General features: G+C 40.5%; 1 protein-coding gene across 3 annotated transcripts in view; it reads right to left on the bottom strand.

Annotated features, from left to right (window-relative positions):
• slc8a3 (solute carrier family 8 member 3) overlaps positions 1–20,352 on the bottom strand; it is a 157,426-nt gene that overhangs the window by 6,086 nt on the left and 130,988 nt on the right. For 2 of the 3 annotated variants that reach the window (XM_086181558.1, XM_086181559.1), the window contains exons 4-6: positions 4,189–4,313; positions 3,765–3,864; positions 1,516–1,788 (exon numbers count right to left, since the gene is read on the bottom strand). In XM_086181558.1, coding sequence (XP_086037684.1) covers positions 1,516–1,788; positions 3,765–3,864; positions 4,189–4,313 — 498 coding nt within the window. The remainder of the gene's footprint in view (positions 1–1,515; positions 1,789–3,764; positions 3,865–4,188; positions 4,314–20,352) is intronic. The other variant, XM_086181560.1, reaches the window with a different exon arrangement.

Here is a 20,352-nt window from a genome sequence, read left to right as displayed (position 1 = left end):
TTGCAGGATGTGTGAATTTAGGGAACCCCTTTTGAAAGGAATTAATCACTATTATTCCAAATTACTTTTTTGTGCATTCTGCCACCTTTTCATGAATGCAAATGTGAGTATAAAGACTATATCTCCCAACAATGGCTACTATCAATTAAACAAATCTAACGCAAATCTTGCAGTTACTTGAAGAAGATAAACTTGGTTCAAGTGATTCCTGAAAAATCTGATCCTTGAAAATCAATGTATTACAAAGTAATGTTATGGTCTGGTAGGCTTCTTATTTCATTACAATATTTACAATACAGTTCTCCAAAAATGAATGCAGCAATGATTAATTCAAGTTGCATACAAAACTTCTTGCAACAAAAATGCTGACACAGTCAATGTTGGGGGCATAATTTTTCATGCAGGTGAAAATGTCAGTTCAGCTAAAATGAGAATATCAACCAAAGGGTCTCAAAAGCTCATGAGGTCACACACACACACACACACACACACACACACACACACACACACACACACACACACACACACACACACATCTGCACACAACATTTTCTCATTCAGTAGAAAATCCATATAATCAATGAGATCAAAAACAGACTGGACTGGAAATCCAACACTGATGTTGTGTACAAGAAGGGGATGAGAAGACTCTACTTCCTGAGGGAGCTCGGATCCTTCAGACTGTGCAGCAAGATGTTGGACATATTCTACCAGTCTGTTGTTTCCAGTGCCATCTTCTTTGCTGCTGTTTGTTGGGGTAGCAGCATCAGAGCCAGCGATACCAACAGACTTAATAAAATCATTAAGAAGGGTGGCTCTGTGATTGATCTCAGGCTGGAAACTTTTGAGACCATGGTGGAGAGGAGGACACTGAAGAACCTGCTATCCATCATGGACAATGCTGATCACCCCCTCCACCACACACTACATTCTCCAAAAGGCTATTACAGCTCTGCTGTCGAAGGGACAGATACAGGAAGTCTTTCCTGCCAAATGCCATCTCCCTTTACAACAGTTCATTACTCACCTGACAGTCTTTACCACTTTCACCTTGCAACCTTTTTTTTGCAAATACATTTTATTTTTATAGCACAGTTTATTTATTTTACTCCTTTTTTCCCTGTCCTATTTTATTGTATATTGTATATTTATTGTATATAGTGTGCTCTGCTTTTTATGCCCTGTGTTCCTCACTATATATCATGCTGCTGCTTCATTTGGATTTCCAGGTTTTGGGCTCAATAAAGTAAATCAATCAATCAATCAATCAATCAATCAATCAATCAATCTATCTATCTATCTATCTATCTATCTATCTATCTATCTATCTATCTATCTATCTATCTATCTATCTATCTATCTATCTATCTATCTACCTACCTACCTATCTATCTATCTATCTATCTATCTATCTATCTATCTATCTATCTATCTATCTATCTATCTATCTATCTATCGTATAAGACTTTAGACAGTAAAAATACATGGCAACATTGATATACTAAAAGAAAATACCTGGTACAGAAGTTCCGAGTGCCACAAAAACCACAGCGGTGACTGAGTCCTTCAGGCCGATTGTACAGCCAAAGTGAGATGCCAAGTCGCCGATTACAGCTGTGAGCAGGCCGATGATCATGATAGAGACAATGAAACAGGCCCACCCGTTCAGGTAGTCTGTCGGAGGGACACAGGCAAACAGGACCTTCCAGAAGACAGTGAGGAAGTGCATGACGTAGTCAAAACAGGACGGCAGCCGTTCTTCACCCGTGTCGTCCTCGTCCTCATCTTCTGGCCAGAATTGATGCCGAGCAGGCCGTGGTGTTTGGGAGTCAAAGGTGGGATAAAATGAAGCACAGTGGGATGACAAGAGGGAACAGTGCAACAGAAGAGATGGCACAACATAGAGAGAGGTTTGAGGAGGTGGTGTAAATATTAATAAGGGAGAAGGCACAAAGAGACAGAAGATAAGGAAGCATGAAAGATGTAGCAATGAAATAAAAAAGGAAGGATGGGAAAGTAGAGAGAGCGGAAAGGTCAGGAGCCAAAAGGAAGTGGAAAAGATTGCAGAGATTCATGGATATAAGGGATGACAGAGAAGGAGAGAACTTTCACTTAAAATGTCTTCTTTTTTTCAGTGTCAGACATATCAGTTTAGCATGAGATTGCAGTTTTATATTAAACATTTCCTGTGCTATACAGGCACTGATAACTTCACATATGGCATATATTCATTAGATAACTGCATGTTTTTTATCCTACAATAGCTGGAAGTGAAGTTTGCAGATAAATACATTTCACATTTACTTTTGTTCGTGGGTACTTATTAAGAAAGTGTCAGGCTGTGCACTTTTAAGCTGGATGGGTGGATCATTAAAAAATAATCAGTGCCACTGGATTGAATATTTCAGCAGCATTACATGAGTGACGTTACATGATGGCCGTAACTGCAGCAGGCAGAACGGCGGCTGTTCTGGAGGCTTCATCCAGATCTGATGCTGCCTGACATGGGTGAAATGTTCTTAGAGATCATTGCAGAGCCTCAAAATCCCTGTTTCCAGAGAGGATTCCTCTGCAATGGGTTTTTGAATATTTAACGCACATTCTTTTAAGCTCAATAACTTTTAATTGATATACAGTGTCTTTTGTTATATGCCAAATCCATTCACTTTTTTCTCTCTCAGATCTGTAATTACATCAAGATTAGTAGTAAATAGTAATAGTAAAAGGAATAGTTCAATCCATCCATCCATCCATTTTCTTCCCCTTATTCCTGTTAAGGGTCGGGGGGGGGGGGGGCTGGAGCCTATCTCAGCAGCTTTTGGGTGAGAGGTGGAGTTCACCCTGGACAGGTCCATCCAGTCCATCCAGTCCATCACAGGGCCAACACATAGAGACAGACAACCATTCACACTCACAGTCACACCTACAGTCAATTTAGAGTATCCAATTAGCCTAGTCCACTCTTGATGTCTTTGGATGGTGTAGCCGCAGAACCTGGAGAGAATCCACGTAGGCACAGGGAGAACATGCAAACTCCACACAGAAAGATCCCGTGCCCGAGCCAGGACTTGAACCCGGAACCTTCTTGCTGTGAGGCCACAGTGCTAACCACCGTATTGAACTATTCGAGGTAGCACAGTGGTGCAGTGGTTAGCACTGTTACCTCACAGGAGGAAGGTTCCGGGTTCAAGTCCTGGCTTGAGCATGGGGTCTTTCTATGTGGCTTTTGCATGTTCTCCTCGGGTGCATGGGTTCTCTCTCGGTACTCCGGCTTCCACCCACAGGCCAAAGACATGCAAGAGGGGACTAGGTTAAACAGATACTCTAAATTTACCATAGGTGTGGGTGTGGGAGTGAATGGTTGTCTGTCTATATGTGTTGGCCCTGTGATGGATTGGTGACCTGTCCAGGGTGAACCCCGCCTCTTGCCCGAAAGTAGCTGGGATAGGCTCCAGCCCCTCCACGGCCCTTCACAGGATAACTGGTAGGAAATGAATCCACCCATCATCCAAATCATCCACCTATTAGCGTATCAAAATCTCAGTATGATGCACAATAAACTTTGTTTAATCTGTAAAAAAAAAAGTGCTAGTCTTTGTGCAAATCACAGCTCATCTCTTCTGGCTAAGGTCTACAAAACTGACTTGTAGCACATTACCACCATTTCAATTCAGTAAAAAAAAAAAAGAAAAGAAAAAAAAGAATGATTAGATCAAATCCATTATTGGCATGAATGTCATTGGATGGTGGATTTTTTACAATACCTGCACTGACTGTGATGGCCTCCATGAACTGGTCTCTCCAGGAGTTCGTCCCCACCACCAGAGCTAGGTTGGTCTTCTTGATCAGCTTGTCCACTGTGCTCTGAATGAAAGAGCAGAGAAGAGCAGAGCATGGTTAATGTTTTATATATCCAGTTTATTCAGAGTAGTCTATAGTTTGTGTTTATGATGGTGCCTTCAATCAAGAGAGATACATGAGCTTCACCACATGATGGCAGTGGCATCAAGTTCCAGGCAGCAGTGGGAACATGCATGATAAAAACAACACAGGAGACAAATATAGAGGGCATATCTCCATCAGGAAGCAGTAACCTTTCTTGATATTACCATGATCTTGTGGGAAACCACTCCCTTCCAGCTGTAATGATGGATTATCTCTCCCTGTTTGAAGATGAGTCTTTCCCACCTTAAACTCATATGATTCCTCAATAATGACTTCCAGCTTGGAGTGCTCCCCCAGCACTGGTTTCCCCATCTCAGCGATCCGCTTGGCTTCCTCCTGATCTGATGTAAGCTTCCTGTCTGGCACATCTGCGCAACAAGAGGCGAAAAGTGAAGAGGAAACAATGAGAAGAGTGGCAAAGCAAGAAGCTGGTCAGCTGATTATGTTTTGTTGTCACACAGCAAAAAACCCCAGCACATCAGAGGGTCGCTTCATCAGTAAAAGCTGAAATTTATTCAGTCATTAGACTTTTCAGGCTTCAAATTTACTTATATGCAGGGTTTAAGTTACATGCCACACTTCACAGCGAAGCTTTTTTCAAATCTCTTGGTTCCAACTTTGTTATGTAGAGGTTAGAAAGATTTGATCGATAAGGCCACAAACACAGCAAAGAACAATATTTTGATCAAATCTTTGTCTGTTTTTTGTTTGCCATTTTATCCACCGATTTACAAGAACTTATAGAACATTTTTAGTGACCCTCAGGTACTCATACTGTAGATGTTTGAACATTATGTTGTTGAATACTTCCCAATAAATTGGCTTCTGTTTTGTTTTAATCTCTGCAAAAAATCCTGTTCATTGCATTCCATTTTTAATGTTTTGAGATACCAATTCTAAAGGTCCACATCATTAAAATGAAGGCAAATGGATTCTTGTGTTTGGGTACACTAAAAGCTGTTCTGACTGTAAAGCTTTTTCTTGCTGAAAAATCTTCCAGTCCAATTACAATGACCTTAAAGCTAAGGGATACCTTGTGTTCTTTCTATTTTAAAATATTACAATTGTAGACTTGACACTGTCAAACCGATTTTGTATTATTTCATCTAGCAACTGAAGGGTCGCTGGTTTGATCCTCACTTCCCCCAGTGACCACGTCTTTAGCAAGATACTGAAGGCATTAGTAACTCGTGCTGTTCAGCATGAGTTAATGATGATGACCAATTAAGCAGATTTTACAGACATCTAGAAGGTGCAGAGTAATGCAATAATACATACAAAGATGATAACTGCTCAAATGCATTAGAATGAATGTAAAGAGCCTGTTTTAGAAATGTAAGGAGTAGCAGTTACATGTATCTGTTATAAAATCTAGGGAATAAAGATAAGAATTTGCACAACAAATAAATAGTCAACTTAAGCAAATGTATGGATGAGGAATGAGTAACCAAACCATAAAGACTCAAAAGCCAAAACAAAACTGTCATCCCAAAAACCCAACTTGAATCGAAGTTGTTTTTTTGTTTTTTTTACCATTGTCTCCTAAAATTAACAAAATATTTGTGCTACATGACTTTCAACCTCTGTCAGATATGATGTTACAATAACAAACTAGCAAATAAATGAATCACCGCCCGGTAGTTTTTTCCCAATCCTTTGATAAAATAACAATAAAGATATAACATCTTTGCTGTGGTAACTGTGTGGTAAGTATGTTCCTCACCACACAGTTAAAAAACCTTAACAGCCCAATACTTTATGAAGATCCTAAATTATTTCCAATGGCTGTGGTAACCCTTCTGTCAATCCTTCAATGTCCTAGGTGTTTGGCAGCCAAATACTGCACAAAGCTCTTGGGTACAGAGCAAACTACAATTACATCAGTTCTGTGCTGTGGACTTCTATAAAGAAGGAGGGGTTGTGCTTCCTAAGCCTCTCATCCTGCTCTGAGTCTTACACCCCCACTGAGCCACCTGGTGCAGAGACCTTGTCATCTTTTATACAAGCCCCAAGTACCAGCCTGCTGCTCTTTGCTGACAACACGCTTGCCATTAAATATTAACACTGCCATTAAGGATCACAGCCAAGTTCCCTTGATAAGAGGGCATGTCAGCAAGCACACACACGCACACACATAGAGGCATGCATAATGTACCAGTGAGTAAGAGCATGTGCACACACACACACACACGCACACACACACACACACACGCACACACACACACACACACACACACACACACAAACACAAACGGAGGCACCCAAATGTACACACTTTTGAGCCAAATCAATTGCAAACTCAAGAAAATGTGTGCCCTCAAGTTCTGACAGGATTTCTTTTGCTTGTGTTAGAAATTTGATTATCCAGCCTTCCCTTGCTCTGTGTTGCAACACTAAATGACACAATTTCCCTGACAAGAAAAAAAAATCCCAATCATAAACTGATAATTACATCCTAATTTTGGGAGCTGCAGGTTTTTTTATGTTGACGGTCATCAAGTGTTTCTAGACGACTTGAGAAAATAATTCACAGATTTATGATTAATTAAATCTGTGATTAGTGTGCAGATCATTCATAAGTGATGGGACAGAGCAGCAAAGGAGCATGTTTGCTCTGTAATGACTAAAGCTGGGTTTTGGCAAGGACCTCAGGACATCACACGACCACCACACAATTTGATCACAACATTTTTCCATATAAAATGATAGGACACATATAATTTCAAAATAGTGCTGATAATTCAGGCTGTCAATCAATAAAAAATGAATTGAATTGGTTATGTCTAAATTAATTACATAAATCAGATTTTCAATTCAAACAGATTTTAGCAAATGTGAGAAAAAATGGCTTGATACATTTTGGAAGTTGAAATCCCCCTCTTCTATTTGTACTGCTGCCATCTGCTGCTTACTAGCAGCTCCCCTTTTATGCATTAAATCAACACATTGGGGCAAGGGTGTAATTTAATGTGTTTATTTTTTTCTATTCTACATTAGATTGATATGTCAATGAGTCAAAAACTATTTTACCCAAAATTTAAATTCAAAGTTATTCAAAAATATTTTCATAGTTGTTACATATGACATGAAATACTGCTGCCATTACATAATCTGAAATATAGCTGCTGTAACATGACACGACTAGGGTCACAGCAGGATATGACAGGAATATCAATACAGTATTGTGAAAAAGGCGATATATTGCTATACTCATTTGATTGCACAGCCCTGGGAACAAAACCTTGTAAAGCATTGACACGCAGTATATTTGCATTAGACCTCTTTCAGAAAAAATAAATCACCTCATTCATAAGCGTTTCAGTGGTATGGGTTTTCTATCATGCACAGAAACAGATGAAACCACACTGCACAAGGAGAGGGGGACTTTTAGTAGAGACACTTGAGGAGGAATGGGTGGACACCTTACCGTCAGCTAACAATTGAGCTGCAAAAGAGAGGAGGGAAAGGAGGAAACAGAAAAGCAATGAAAGACATGAATGAAGGCAACAGAAAGGAAGACATTAGGTTAACAAGGAAGAGAGAAATGTGATGTGTCAGAGAATGGTTGGGTATTGACTCCAAGGTGTGATATATGAGGCTCTGATTATTCGATTGGCTAAGGTTGAGAAAGGAATATGGTGTTTTGTAGTTTTTTTTATAGGCACAAGAGGGGTTATTAGGGGAAAATATCAGATAAAAATCAATAGAATGGTTGTATATTTTGTGCTGTGAGGTCCCACATTCAGTGCATTAATTCAAATTTTTATCACCCCCAGCCCTTTTCAAATGAGTAAGTTGAGAGATAGTAATTGAACAGACCCTTATTTAGGAAGTATGAAATCAAGACAATCACTGAATTTGGACTTCCATATGTAGCAAGCCAAGCTTCTTTTTTCAGTTTATAGATTCTCAACCATTGTCAAACACAAAAAAAAAAAAAGATAGTATCATTAAAAAAAACTGGTATTACTGCCTCACAGTTGTGCGCCTCCGCCGACTAGTTAAATTGCAGAGTCCATAAATATGGAATGACAGAGAATTCGTTAAAATGTATTAAATTCGTATTTGGTTTGCTCTTTTTTTTTTCCTGTTTCAAAACCGCAAATATCAAAGAAAAAATTACTACTTCTTCATGGAGAAGCAAAAACTTGATTCAGATTAATCTGTTGTTTTCCATTTCCCCATTCTGATTTTGAAAAAGAAAAATGACAACAAATTTTTTGATTTTTGTTGTCATTCAGTTTTCCCATTTTTTTAGTTCTGTTTTGAAACAGAAACACAAAAACATCAAAGTGGATTTTCTGTTTTTTCATTGGGTTTAGAAAAAATACAAGCAAACCTGATTCTCAAAAGTAATCAATTTAGGCAACTGGACTCTCCTCTTGTAAGTGAAGATGTTTCACCTGCCATCCAAGAAGCTTCTTCAGTTCTAAATTTCTGGTGGGAAGTATCAGGTATATAACCACCCAGGTGGATGGTGGCAAAAAAAACTTCTGAAAGACAACACTCTAGCGGAAAGGACCAACCTCTCACCTGAACAGGTGTGTGACCTTCTCGACCTTTGCCTTAACACCACCTACTTCTAATATAACAATGGTTTCTACAGGCAAAAACACGCCTTGAGAACATTCAGAGGCCACCCGCCGAGCCATTGGTTCAGATACATAGACGACATCTGGGTCACCATCAGGAAGGGTGACGTTGGGCCTTTCACTGAACACCTTAACTCGGTAGACAAGAAAATCACATTCACGAGGGAGGATGTCAAAGACAACTGTTTTTCTAGACTGTGTGGTACACATTGAAATCAGTGGGGAACTTAACATTGGGGTCTACAGGAAACCCACCCACATGGATCAGTATCTCCTGTTTGACTCACACCACCCACTCGAGCACAAACTAGGGGTGATCCGAACTCTCAAACACAGAGTACAAAATATCCCTTCAAAAACAGATGGGAAAAGAAGGGAACACAACCACATACACTCAGCTCTCCAAACTTGTGGTTATCCAAACTGGGCTTTCATTAAACTGCCAAGAAGCCAAGGGAGGAGAAGAAAGATGATGCCCAGAAGAAGAGGAGCATCGTCATCCCGTATGTGGCAGGGGTTTCAGAGAAACTCAGAAGGATCTTTAACACACATCGGATCCCTGTGCACTTTAAGCCCAGCAACGCCCTGAGGCAAAAACTTGTCCATCCTAAAGACAAGGTTCCAAGGCACAAACAGAGCAATGTTGTTTATGCAGTACAGTGTCATGAGGAGTACTGTGACCTGTACATAGGGGAGACAAAACAACAATTGCACAAACACATGGCACAACTCAGGAGAGCCACAACTACAGGCCAGGACTCAGCAGTCCACCTCCACCTCAAGGAGAAGGGGCACTCCTTTGAAGATCACAAGGTACGCGTTCTAGCCAGAGAGGACAGATGGTTTGAAAGAAGGGTGAAAGAAGCCATTCATGACAAACTCGAACGTCTATCTTTAAACAGAGGAAGGGGCCTCAGACACCACTTATCACCCACCTACAATGCCGTCCTTAGATCCCTACCCAAGAGGTACAGCCAGCATTTACGCCATCACTCAGGTGACCCGAACGACCCCCCCAAGAGCGTTGGGAGGGGTAACGACCCGAAACTGAGGCAAACAACTCACATGATCACCTAACGGGCCTATTATTTTGGCCTTATGACCGCTTGCTTTTGCTATCACCCACCTGGGTGGTTATATACCTGATACTTCCCACCAGAAATTTACAACTGAAGAAGCTTCTTGGATGAGAGGCGAAACGTCTTCACTTACAAGAGGAGAGTCCAGTTGACTAGTTTGATCATTTTTGAGAATTAGGATGACCCAGATGACTGAGAATATACACAAATACAAAAAGCAAACTTGATAGTACAAACCATACATGGATTGTATTAAGTGTACCACTTCAGTTCCTAAGGTTACAGAACAATACGGGACCTTTATGCTTTTGCTCATAAAACGTTACTATTCATCATTTGTTCCTCTTAGACATCTGTGTGAAAATTTCTCATAATAAGAGGATGAGCTCTTCAGTAACAGCCAAGCATGTGTGGTGATGTCATTTTTCAACAAGTCCTCCAACTCAATGAGGCCTTATAGGTCGTTGGTTCTTACATTCTAATATGACCCAGTGGGGCATTTCCTGAATTAGAGCCCCCACCTGCAGGGTGCTTCATCGTGACCTCATGAATATGTTATAAGATCTGCACTGAAAGCATGATAAAAGGGATTTAGTCTTCTAGGTTATGCATCAGTTTCTCACATTATCCATGAGATCAGTGCCCTGGCAGGATTATGCCGATCCTGATATGGACAATTTGGGAAACAGATTATTGAGTATGATTATCTAGTAGTTTCTAATAAGTAATAGTCAAATTTTTCATTTATTATTTCTATTAGATAAAACAATATAATAAACTGCAGTATGCAGTGATTTATTGACTGGAATTGTAGAAAAAAATGAAAGAAATTGTTAAATCCAATGTCTGTCTTAATAATATATGCAACAGAATCAGATAATCTATTTACCTTGACACATTAGAGTTGGTGGGATACGCACTTATATAAGAACCTCTGTTTTTGTGTCAATGTGGTGGAAGTGATGATGACAGGATTTTATTTGACAGCTGTGGTTGGGGGACAGAATAAACAACATCAAAACCTGTTCCAACTATGAAGAGCTGCCAGCCAGCCTGAAAATCTTGTTAGCATGTTGTAGAGTTTTAGGTCAGAATGTTTTTTTCAGAGTTCTGAAGAACTAGCCAGTAAACTCAAACACAAGGTAGGGGCAGAGTAAATTGATATAAAAGGCACTGGATCAGCTTCACACATCATACTGTCACATTCCTTCACCGGTGGTTCATTATTTTTGGTCCCTGTTTTATTTTGTAAGCTCGCTTTTCCTAAAGCATTCAAGTTACTATCTGTGCTCAGTTTGTATTTACCTCCACACACCTTTTCTATTCACTTGTGTTTCCCTCAGTCCTCTACCATATTGCCATCATCTCTGTTGAATGCACGTCTTTCTGGAGCCTATCCCAGCAGCTTTCGGGCAAGAGGTGGGGTTCACCCTGGACAGGTTGCCAGTCCATCGCAGGGCCAGCATTAATAGACAGACAACCATTCACTCTCACAGTCAATTTATATCCATTATTTAATTATCCAATTTATATCCAGAATCCAATCAGCCTAGTCCCATTTTGCATGTCTTTGGATTGTGGGAGGAAGCCAGAGTACCAGTCACAGAGAGAACATGCAAACTCCACCCAGAAAGATCCCGTGTCGCAGCCCATGCCTGAGCCGGGACTTGAACCCGGAACCTTCTTGCTGTGAGGCAACAGTGCTAACCACTGTGCCGCCACTCAACAGAAATATGGGTTGCAAAACATAAAAGCTGGTTTATTTTTGATGGAAGATTTTAAGGGAGTTTCAAGAGGATGAGGCAGATTTTTTCAAAGTACTCTTTGATGTACTGGTAATTGTGCATGCCTCTAGGCTTATACTCCAGTGTGTGAGAGAGGAACTGAGTTAATTGCTGCAACAACATGTGGCTGGTAATGAGTGAGTCATTAAAGCAAAATGTAGACCTGGACACACCTACTGTAGCAGCAGCAGGTGACACACCCGTGGTTTTGAGACACAATGATAAAGTCACAACTATATGCATATTGCAGTCATGAAATTTTGCAGGTGTGTTCATGAAATCAAAATGCGGGCTGAGTGCTCATTGAGCAGGATGTCAAAATGATAATTAGCATTGCAGCAGCTGTGATCCATCAGAAGATGGCCTCTACTGTAATTCTTTTTAAATTTTCTGCTGTGATATTTCTTCCATTTTACTCCTAAGTTTTTCAGTCCCGCCTCAAGATCCATTTCTTCTCCAAAGCTTCCCCCTTTGTCTTATATTTATTACAGCTTCCTTGGCCCTTAGTGTGTACAGTAGTGTGTATAGTAAATTTGAGCTCTTGAACAAAACATTATACAGCCAAAGAACCATTTAAATAGGGATCCACAATATTGGATTTTTTTTTGCCAGAGTCTCCTGTTTTTTAACTGAAATTGGACAACAGCCAATGTTGTCAGCGTAGATATTATCGGTATAAAAGCATTTCTAAAGTATTTTCAAATTTTTTATGACTTGGTAAGACATAAATATCAGCTCATCAGAGTGACGTAAATTCTCCATTTTCTACCACTTGTGCTGTTAACGGTCGTGGGGGGGGGGTCTGTAGCCATCCCAGCTACCTTTGGGCGAGAGGCGGGGTTCACCCTGGATGAGTCAAAAGTCCATCGCAGGGCCAACACATATAGACAGACAACCATCGCTCACAGGGGACGAGGCTGAGAGACTCCAGCCCCCATGCGACACTCAACAGGATAAGCAAAAGAAAATGAATGGATGGATGGATGAAATTCAAAAATTAAATTATTTATTTGAAATCGGCCAGTCTCTTCTGATACTGATGGATTGCTGATAATATTGTTCATCCCTATTATAATTTTTTACTATTCCCATACTAACAGTTTTTGAAGAAGTTTTATTCATCTCACAATTTTTGGATCTAGATTTAATTAGGAACGGTAGCTGATGTTGGTTTGTAAAGCCTGTTGGGACATGGTATTGGGGTGTACGAACAGTTCCAATCTGAGTTTCTGTTCTTCACTGAAGATTATTAAGAAAGACATTTGCTCAAACTTGGTCCATTCCATGGCTCAGGTGCTCATCATCAAATCCCAACTTACTACATATACTCAATAGCCAAATCAGAAAAAAAATCCATTGTACAAGAAATGAGAAATAATGTGTATCTATAATGTTTCAAAGGTCAAGTGTACTTTATGATAATTTATTATACTTAGATACTCACTTAACTTATTTTAATAACAAGTGACAGTGATGTTCTGACATAAAATACATTAATGATAAAAGGCTGGTAGCATGGTGGTGCAGTAGTTAGCATTGTTGCCTCACAGCAAGAAGGTTCCAGGTTCACCGGAGGCGTGGCTGTGAGTGTGAATGGTTGTCTGTCTATATACAGTATGTGTTGGCCCTGTGACAGACTGGCGACCTGTCCAGGGTGAACCCTGCCTCTTGCCCGAAAGCCGCTGGGATAGGCTCCAGCCCCCCCATGACCCTTTACAGGATAAGCGGAGAAAAATGGATAGATGGATGGATGGATAAAAGGCTGTTATATGCAAAGTGTACATTTTCAATTCGTTGCATGTATAATACATGTACATATAAAAATGTGTTTAAAAGTATTATATTTGTATAGGTAATAGTCTGCAGCTGAATAAGGGAGGGGGCAAATAAACTAGCTTTTTCCTTCTCCTATTCAAAAATGTAAGATTCATTTATTTAAAATCTTTATGACACTATAAATATTGTAATATTTTGTATGCTTTTTCACACTTGCTATTTGATTTGAGTTCCTATTTTGAATCTGTTTAAAATAAAAGGAGAGAGAAAGTGTCTCATGGAGATACCGAGATATGCTCGTTTTGATTTGCCAAATTGCTTCCTTAACAAAGTGGATCCCTGATGCAGTACAGCACACTGAGGTGCCTTCAGTAAAAAGTGAACCATAACGAAACAAAATGATTAAAGAATAAGCCTAAAAAGTCATCTGGCAGATTTTGTGACAGCATATGCTAAAAATTGATGAGAAAAGAGAAGAAAGCCTGCCTCTCAGCCTCCAAGGATTTACATTGACCACTTGCTCTTTCAGCATCTTCACCACAATTTCCCCTTATGTTCATAAAACAAGGACAAATTGTCATAGTCTTAAAAGGATCAAAGCCACTGAGGGAGAAAGAAGATCCTCCCTGAAAGGACTGACTCCTTCTCAAAGTTTTATCAGCGAGACACATTCCTAATTAACCTGTTTGTGTTTGGAGGCAGCTATCAACTACCTAAATCAAATACAGTCTGCAGTTAATAATCGTTAGCAGCTAAGTGCATTAATTGCTGCAGGCAACTTGCTCCATTACCATGAGTACAAGCTGAACCGTGCTGGTCTGAAGCCAAGTTTGGTATCAAACCCAGCTGTGGTGCGTATGAGTGTCTGTGCCCCGGTCAGTAACAGCAGTCCATCATTTAGTAAAGCTTACACACTTTGAGACGCAGAGATAGATGTCACAAACAGGTTAAAATCAAGCAAGCAAAATTAAAATTAAACAGAGGTACAGACCAATGTAATATTAAGCACAGACAAGATTTTATTTTGGGCTGCATGGTGGTGCAGTGCTTAGCACTGGTGCCTCACAGCAAGAAGGTTCTGGATTCGAGCCCTTTCTGTGTGAAGTTTGCATGTTCTTCCTGTGCCTGCGTGGGTTCTCTCCAGGTCCAAAGACATGGAAATGGGGACTAGGCTAATTGGATACTCTAAACTAACCGTAGGTGTGGCTGTGAATGTGAATGGTTGTCTGTCTATGTGTTGGCTCTGCGATTACTGCTAACCCGTCCAGGGTGAACCCCGCCTCTCCCCCTGCTGGGATAGGTTCCAGCCTCCTTGTGACCCTTAACAGGATAAGCGGTAGAAAACGGATGGATGGGTTTTATTTGTAGTCTTACAGAGAATGACTACACTAACCCCACAATACTCGTTTATCACCAATGTCGCTAGCTGGGGAAGCATGCCATTACCATGGAAATGTTAACTGAACTTGTCACTGTCACTGCAATTTTGAGTTTAACAAGGTCTCCTTTGAGAGGAACTTGGGAAGAGAACTTTGATTTTGATTTCTGGTAAGAAACATCAAATAATTTGATTTAAAATGTTTAGCGAAATGGGTGACAAATTGGTAAGCAACAAACAAAGTTGGTAACAAAGTCCTCAACAGTCAGGCTCCTTCATACCTGACAGAGCTCATAGTCTCCTATTACCCAGCCAGAATCCTTCGCTCCCAGGATGCAGGGTTACTTGTGGTTCCTAGAGTTTCTAAAAGTAGAATGGGAGCCAGAGCCTTCAGCTATCAGGCTCCCCCCCGTGGAACCGTCTCCCAGTTTCGGTCCGGGATGCAGACACCCTCTGGACCTTTAAGAGCAGACTAAAGACCTTCCTTTTTGATCAGGCTTATAGTTGGGCTGCTTAGGCTAGCCCTTAGATATGCTAGGCTTAGGCTGCTGGGGGATCTCCCATGGTGCACTGGGCTTCTCTCTCCTCCTCTCTTCCCTCTCTGTTCTCCTATATGTGTCATACATAAATCATACTCATATGTATTACTAACTTTTCTTCTTCTCTGGAGCCTTCGGGCTCCCCGCTTCCCAGATCCCGGGTGCTGCTGGAGGAGGCTGCAGACCTGAAGAGGCTCAAGCTGCCATCCGTAGCTCCACCTGCTCACGTCCCCGTCTGTCCATCAGTCTCTTCCCTTTCTCTCTCTCTTTATCTCTGTCCCACTCTATCCTTCTGCATGTCTGTCTTCCTCCATTATCTGTCTTTGTCTCTGCCCTGCTCTCCTGCCGTCCCCATTGAGCCTGGATCTGCTCTACGTTCCTGCCTGTTACAAGGAAGGTTTTTGTTGCCACTGTTGCCTGATGTGCTTGCTGATGGAGAATTGTTGGGTGTAAATTCATTGAAGGAGTGTGGTACTAGACCTGCTCTACCTGTAAAGTGTCATGAGATAACTTTTGTTGTGATTTGGTGCTATATAAATAAAATTGACTTGACTTGACTTAACAAAATGTCGATATTTAAAACAAAGTTGGGCCCACAATACATAGTTTTGTACATTTTCTTTTTCCTCCATTTTTATTTTATTGTTTTCAAATATTTTATAGTCATGATTCATTTTTTGTAGGTTGAAATGGTTGTAGGTATTAAATTGGTCATATAAAGATTTGGTCAAATGACAATGGAGGAATGAAAGGTAAATTTAATTCTGCAAGCTGGAGCTGTTCTAAAAGTTGAGCTGCATGCAACACCAAAAAAAACAGGCCTCTTCACCAGAGCAGCAAAATGTCAAAAAATGTGGCAATATTTAAAATTTTAAAATCCCAATTTTTGAGAAGTAGGGTCAGAAAACAGAAAACTGTCTGTGTTTAGGAAAGACATGCATCACATATTCAAGAAGGTGTGCTCAGAGAAACTGTAGAGGAGGAGTAATAGCAAATCAATGCAAACCCATGAGTGGGCATGATTGCAAGCAAATTTGCAACATAGACTGAGATGTAAGTTTGCTCTGCTTCTTGTTTAAGCAAAACAAAGATAAACAAATTGCATTTGACAAGAAAGGCAGGAATTAAATCAAGGGGATGATCTGAAGGGTAAAGATTTTTTATTTTTAAGTTAATAATTGATGAATCTACTGATTATATTGCGCACAAAGATGAACGCACACACAAACACACACACAGTATGGACAAACATATACATACAAACAAAAAAACCTTTCACCATGTATTTATTCATTTACTTTCAGCATCTTTTAAAATGGCTCTGTGGGTGTTTTTGGCTCTGACCAGTGGGTTTTAAGTTCTGTTTGAGTGATTTGCATCATTGAAAGTGTTGAAAGCGGCATAAGTCACACACGTACAGGTGTGCATGAACACACGCGCGTGCACACACACACAGAATCTGGATTACATTACAATCCAGAATCTAGAAGACTGTCATTCTACCAGCAATACAATTGCGATAAGGTACATTAACCAAAAGGATATAATTGAAGGACTGGAGGAGAGTACGTGCATGTGTGTGTGTGTGTGTGTGTGTGTGTGTGTGTGTGTGTGTGTTGTGTGGGGAGGAGTATGCAGGGTGTGTGTTTAACCATTGTCATCAGCAGCATGTTCTCCCTTGTGTTCGCCCTATTCAGAGCTGTCTTGTTACAAAAGAGTGAGTCCTTCTCTGGCTACAGCTCTGAGTCACAGTGTCAATACGCCACAAATGTTTGCCTGCTTCCCCCACAGCTCATTAAGACAGAATCATCATTTGACTTATCAGAGCTATTCTGGTTACTGAGGCTAGAGGCGGATCATCTGAGCTTGTGCCTGGAGAAGCATATGCGGATGGGTGGAAAGATGGATGAAAGCATGGATGCACAAAAGAGAGGACAGGAGGACCTGAGTGATGTGGGGATGGGAGGAGAAATGGGGTGAATGGATTTATTATAAGAGGAGTAGAAATGGATGATTTTGAGATGGATAGACTGTCGAGAAGAACTGCAGAGACAATATAATGTGAGGAATGAGAAGCATCATGGAAGAAGTAAGGATATATGGAAGAAAGGATGAAATAGGAAATAATGAGAGTGGAGACATGAAAAATGATTCACGGAGGAACAGAACAAAAACATGAAGGATTACATAAATGGGAAGTGATGTAGTTATGGAGGACTGGGAAATGGACTGCATATGTGTCGTGCTACTCTACCTAAGATGGATAAATTGTTTCTCAATGCTGTTCATACTCACACAAAATAGAGTAGAGGGGCCTGGCAACACCATGGTGTCACCATCTGGGGCAAATTATCAAGTTTTCTATTTTTCTCAAGGACACGTGGGCCCCTAACCTTAACCTAGCAGTTAAAGTGATACTTCACCCATAAAGTGTATTTTGTCTCAGAAATAGATGTCTTGAGCTCACATAGATGTTATTTCCCTCCTGCATTAGTTCTTTACAATCCCGAAAAGCAGAAAAAGTCAGAAACATAAATTTAGCTTGAAGCCAATGGTGCCCGTTAAACACCAACTACAAACAACAGCTGATCTGTCAAAAAATATCACTTTACAAACTCTGATGTGCATCATTGAGTAAATTCCATATTTTTTTTTACCCAGACAAATGCTCTGTAATCCACAAACACTTAAGCACATTCATATGGTTACCATTACTATGAAAGAGCATGATGCAGTTGGTTCATTTGAATGCACAAGCTGGTCACACTCCACATGCTTTCACAATCATGCTGAACCATCTATGACCAAATTCCTTGAGGCCATGTGAAATGGTTAAAAGATCATATTTTAATATGAGCATTCGGTATTTGGATGAAATTTTGTGAAGCCATGTATTTTGATGAGAGAAATAATTGTTAATCTCTGTTTATCTGGAGATGGCATTGGTCGTGCTCAAGATTGATGAACTTAAAGCCCTAATTTTGACAGTTGGGAAGTTGGGATGATGATTCGTACTGTATCTCCACCTCCTTGGCAGAAGTATTCCCTCCTTTCTTTGTATGAAATACTGGATTTGAATTGAATTACAATCATTCCAGTAAATGTATATGTGTGCATTAGAGGAAACTGCTTGTATCTTTTTTAACATGGGCCCCATTTTCTGTGTTTCTAGGTCAAAATGAGCGGCCAAATGCTGTAGCTAACAACAGCTAAACAGTTCCAACATAATGTTAACATGTAATTGTTTGTATGAGGGCCAACAGTCCACCTGAAGTCCATGGCTAAAGTTATGTTACTCATGCTGTAGTAAGTTCCGCTGCTTGCAAGGAAAAAATCTCCATAGAACTCCAATGTAAGAAGATTAAAAAAATGTATTCAGGTTCCACAGCAAAATCTTCTCACAGCAGTGACAAAAATAAAATTCCCCAACTAATTACTAAAGCCAGCTGTTCCTGTCTTGATATTTCTACAGTTACAAACAACTACAGAAAGAAAACTGTATTGCCTCTGTCTCTGAAAATAACTGCCGACTCTGCACTAACCAATTTAGCTGCTCGTGCATGAACAGGCAGGGGAATCTGTGAGCCTCTTAAAAGGACAGCAGCCCACATATAAAACATGAGTTCTAAGGTAAATAAAACTATATCCTTCTTTCCTTTCCTTCTGTATATCTGTTCTCCTCCATTATCTGTCTTTGTCTCTGCCCTGCTCTCTTTCCTCCCAACTGGTCAAAGCAGAAGGCCATCCTGATTGAGCCTTGATCTGCTCAACATTCCTGCCTTTTAAAAGGAAGGTTTTCATTGCCACTGTTGCAGGATGTGCTTGCTGATGGAGAATTGTTGTGTGTAAATTCAATGAAGGAATGTGATGTAGACCTGATCTACTTGTAAAGTGTTATGACATAACTTTTGTTGTGATTTGGCGCAATACAAATAAAACTGACTTGACTTGATTTCCCGTGTTTATTTATCATAAACAGTATTCCTAATGTGGAGTCTATCCACAGTTATCAAATTAAATATGTTAGAGAAAATATAACAATAATAATCTATAATACAAAAAAGCTGAATGCCAATCCCCTAAAGTAGGCTATGGCTGTAGGCAACTAGCCTATGGAAATAAATATAAACCTATCTCAAATTCTAAAATATATTTAAGGTGCTTTGGCTTCTATATAACAGCACCTAATTTCTCTTCTAAAAACTAAAGACAATTACTAACAACTACAAAAAAGGAGCCAACAACTAAAACACTATTCTAACTGAAAAGTCTCTACTGCTGGATAACCAATGCTTGGCACCAGAGGTTACTAGCACATGGCACACTGTAGGAGAACAGTCTTTACCACCACCTCATGCAGCTTCCTGGACAGGACAGACCTTAGTTATGGATCTATCTAACGTGGTCATCTTTGTCTTGATGTGGACCTGGTGCAGGAACCCGTGTTTGTCAGCAGCTACCTGAATGATTGTGCCCAAGACCCAAGAGCTGCGGGGCGCAGAATCATCAACTAAGTACTGACATATGTGTCCACTTCTGCCTCTCTTGGACCTGAGGTTGGTATTCCTTGTCCATAGTTTCCTGAATATGTCTGCCATATACTGGATTTTTTTCTTTCTCCTGTGGGAGTAGAGGTCTTCTTTCACAAAGAGGCCTTGAAGCAGGAAAGGCTTTAGCTGGAGGAGCAAAAGATGGTTGTGGTTAACGGCTTCCAAGTCTGTATGGTCACTGGAAACCCTCGTTATCAGCCGACTGTTGATAATCGCTTCTTCCTCACACAAGACAGTGTGTAGCCCTTCTTCATCCAGAGTCTAGAGCTTTAGAGTTGTGCTGAGGATCTTCCAGACCAACCTGATCATCCGCTCCCAGACACTGCCATGGTGAGAACCAGTCAGGGGGTTGAAAATCCACTGGATTCTCCTCTGATGCAGACTGTTCTTGATATTGGAGCTATTCCACTGTTTCATAGCTCTCCTTAGCTTGTTCTCCACTCCAACGAAGTTAGTTCCATTGCCTGAGCAGAGGATTTTCACCTGGCTTCTCATAGCTAGGAAGCAACGTAGAACGTTGATGAATGAGTTGGTGTCTAACAATGATCCCACTTGTATATGGACAGCATGGACAGCCAGGCAGGTAAAAATGATACCCCACCTGTTCACGACCACTCTGCCATGTTTGACTTCGAACGGACCAAGTAGTCAACCCCAGTATTGGTGAAAGGGGTTTCATCTGGGAGTACCCTGTCCTGGGGTACGTCTG

This window comes from Aulostomus chinensis, chromosome 17, assembly GCF_037954235.1.
Source record: "Aulostomus chinensis isolate RoL2024-O1b breed Wild chromosome 17, RoL_Achi_v1.0, whole genome shotgun sequence".
NCBI lineage: Eukaryota > Metazoa > Chordata > Actinopteri > Syngnathiformes > Aulostomidae > Aulostomus > Aulostomus chinensis.
This window is presented reverse-complemented; position numbering and strand designations above follow the sequence as displayed.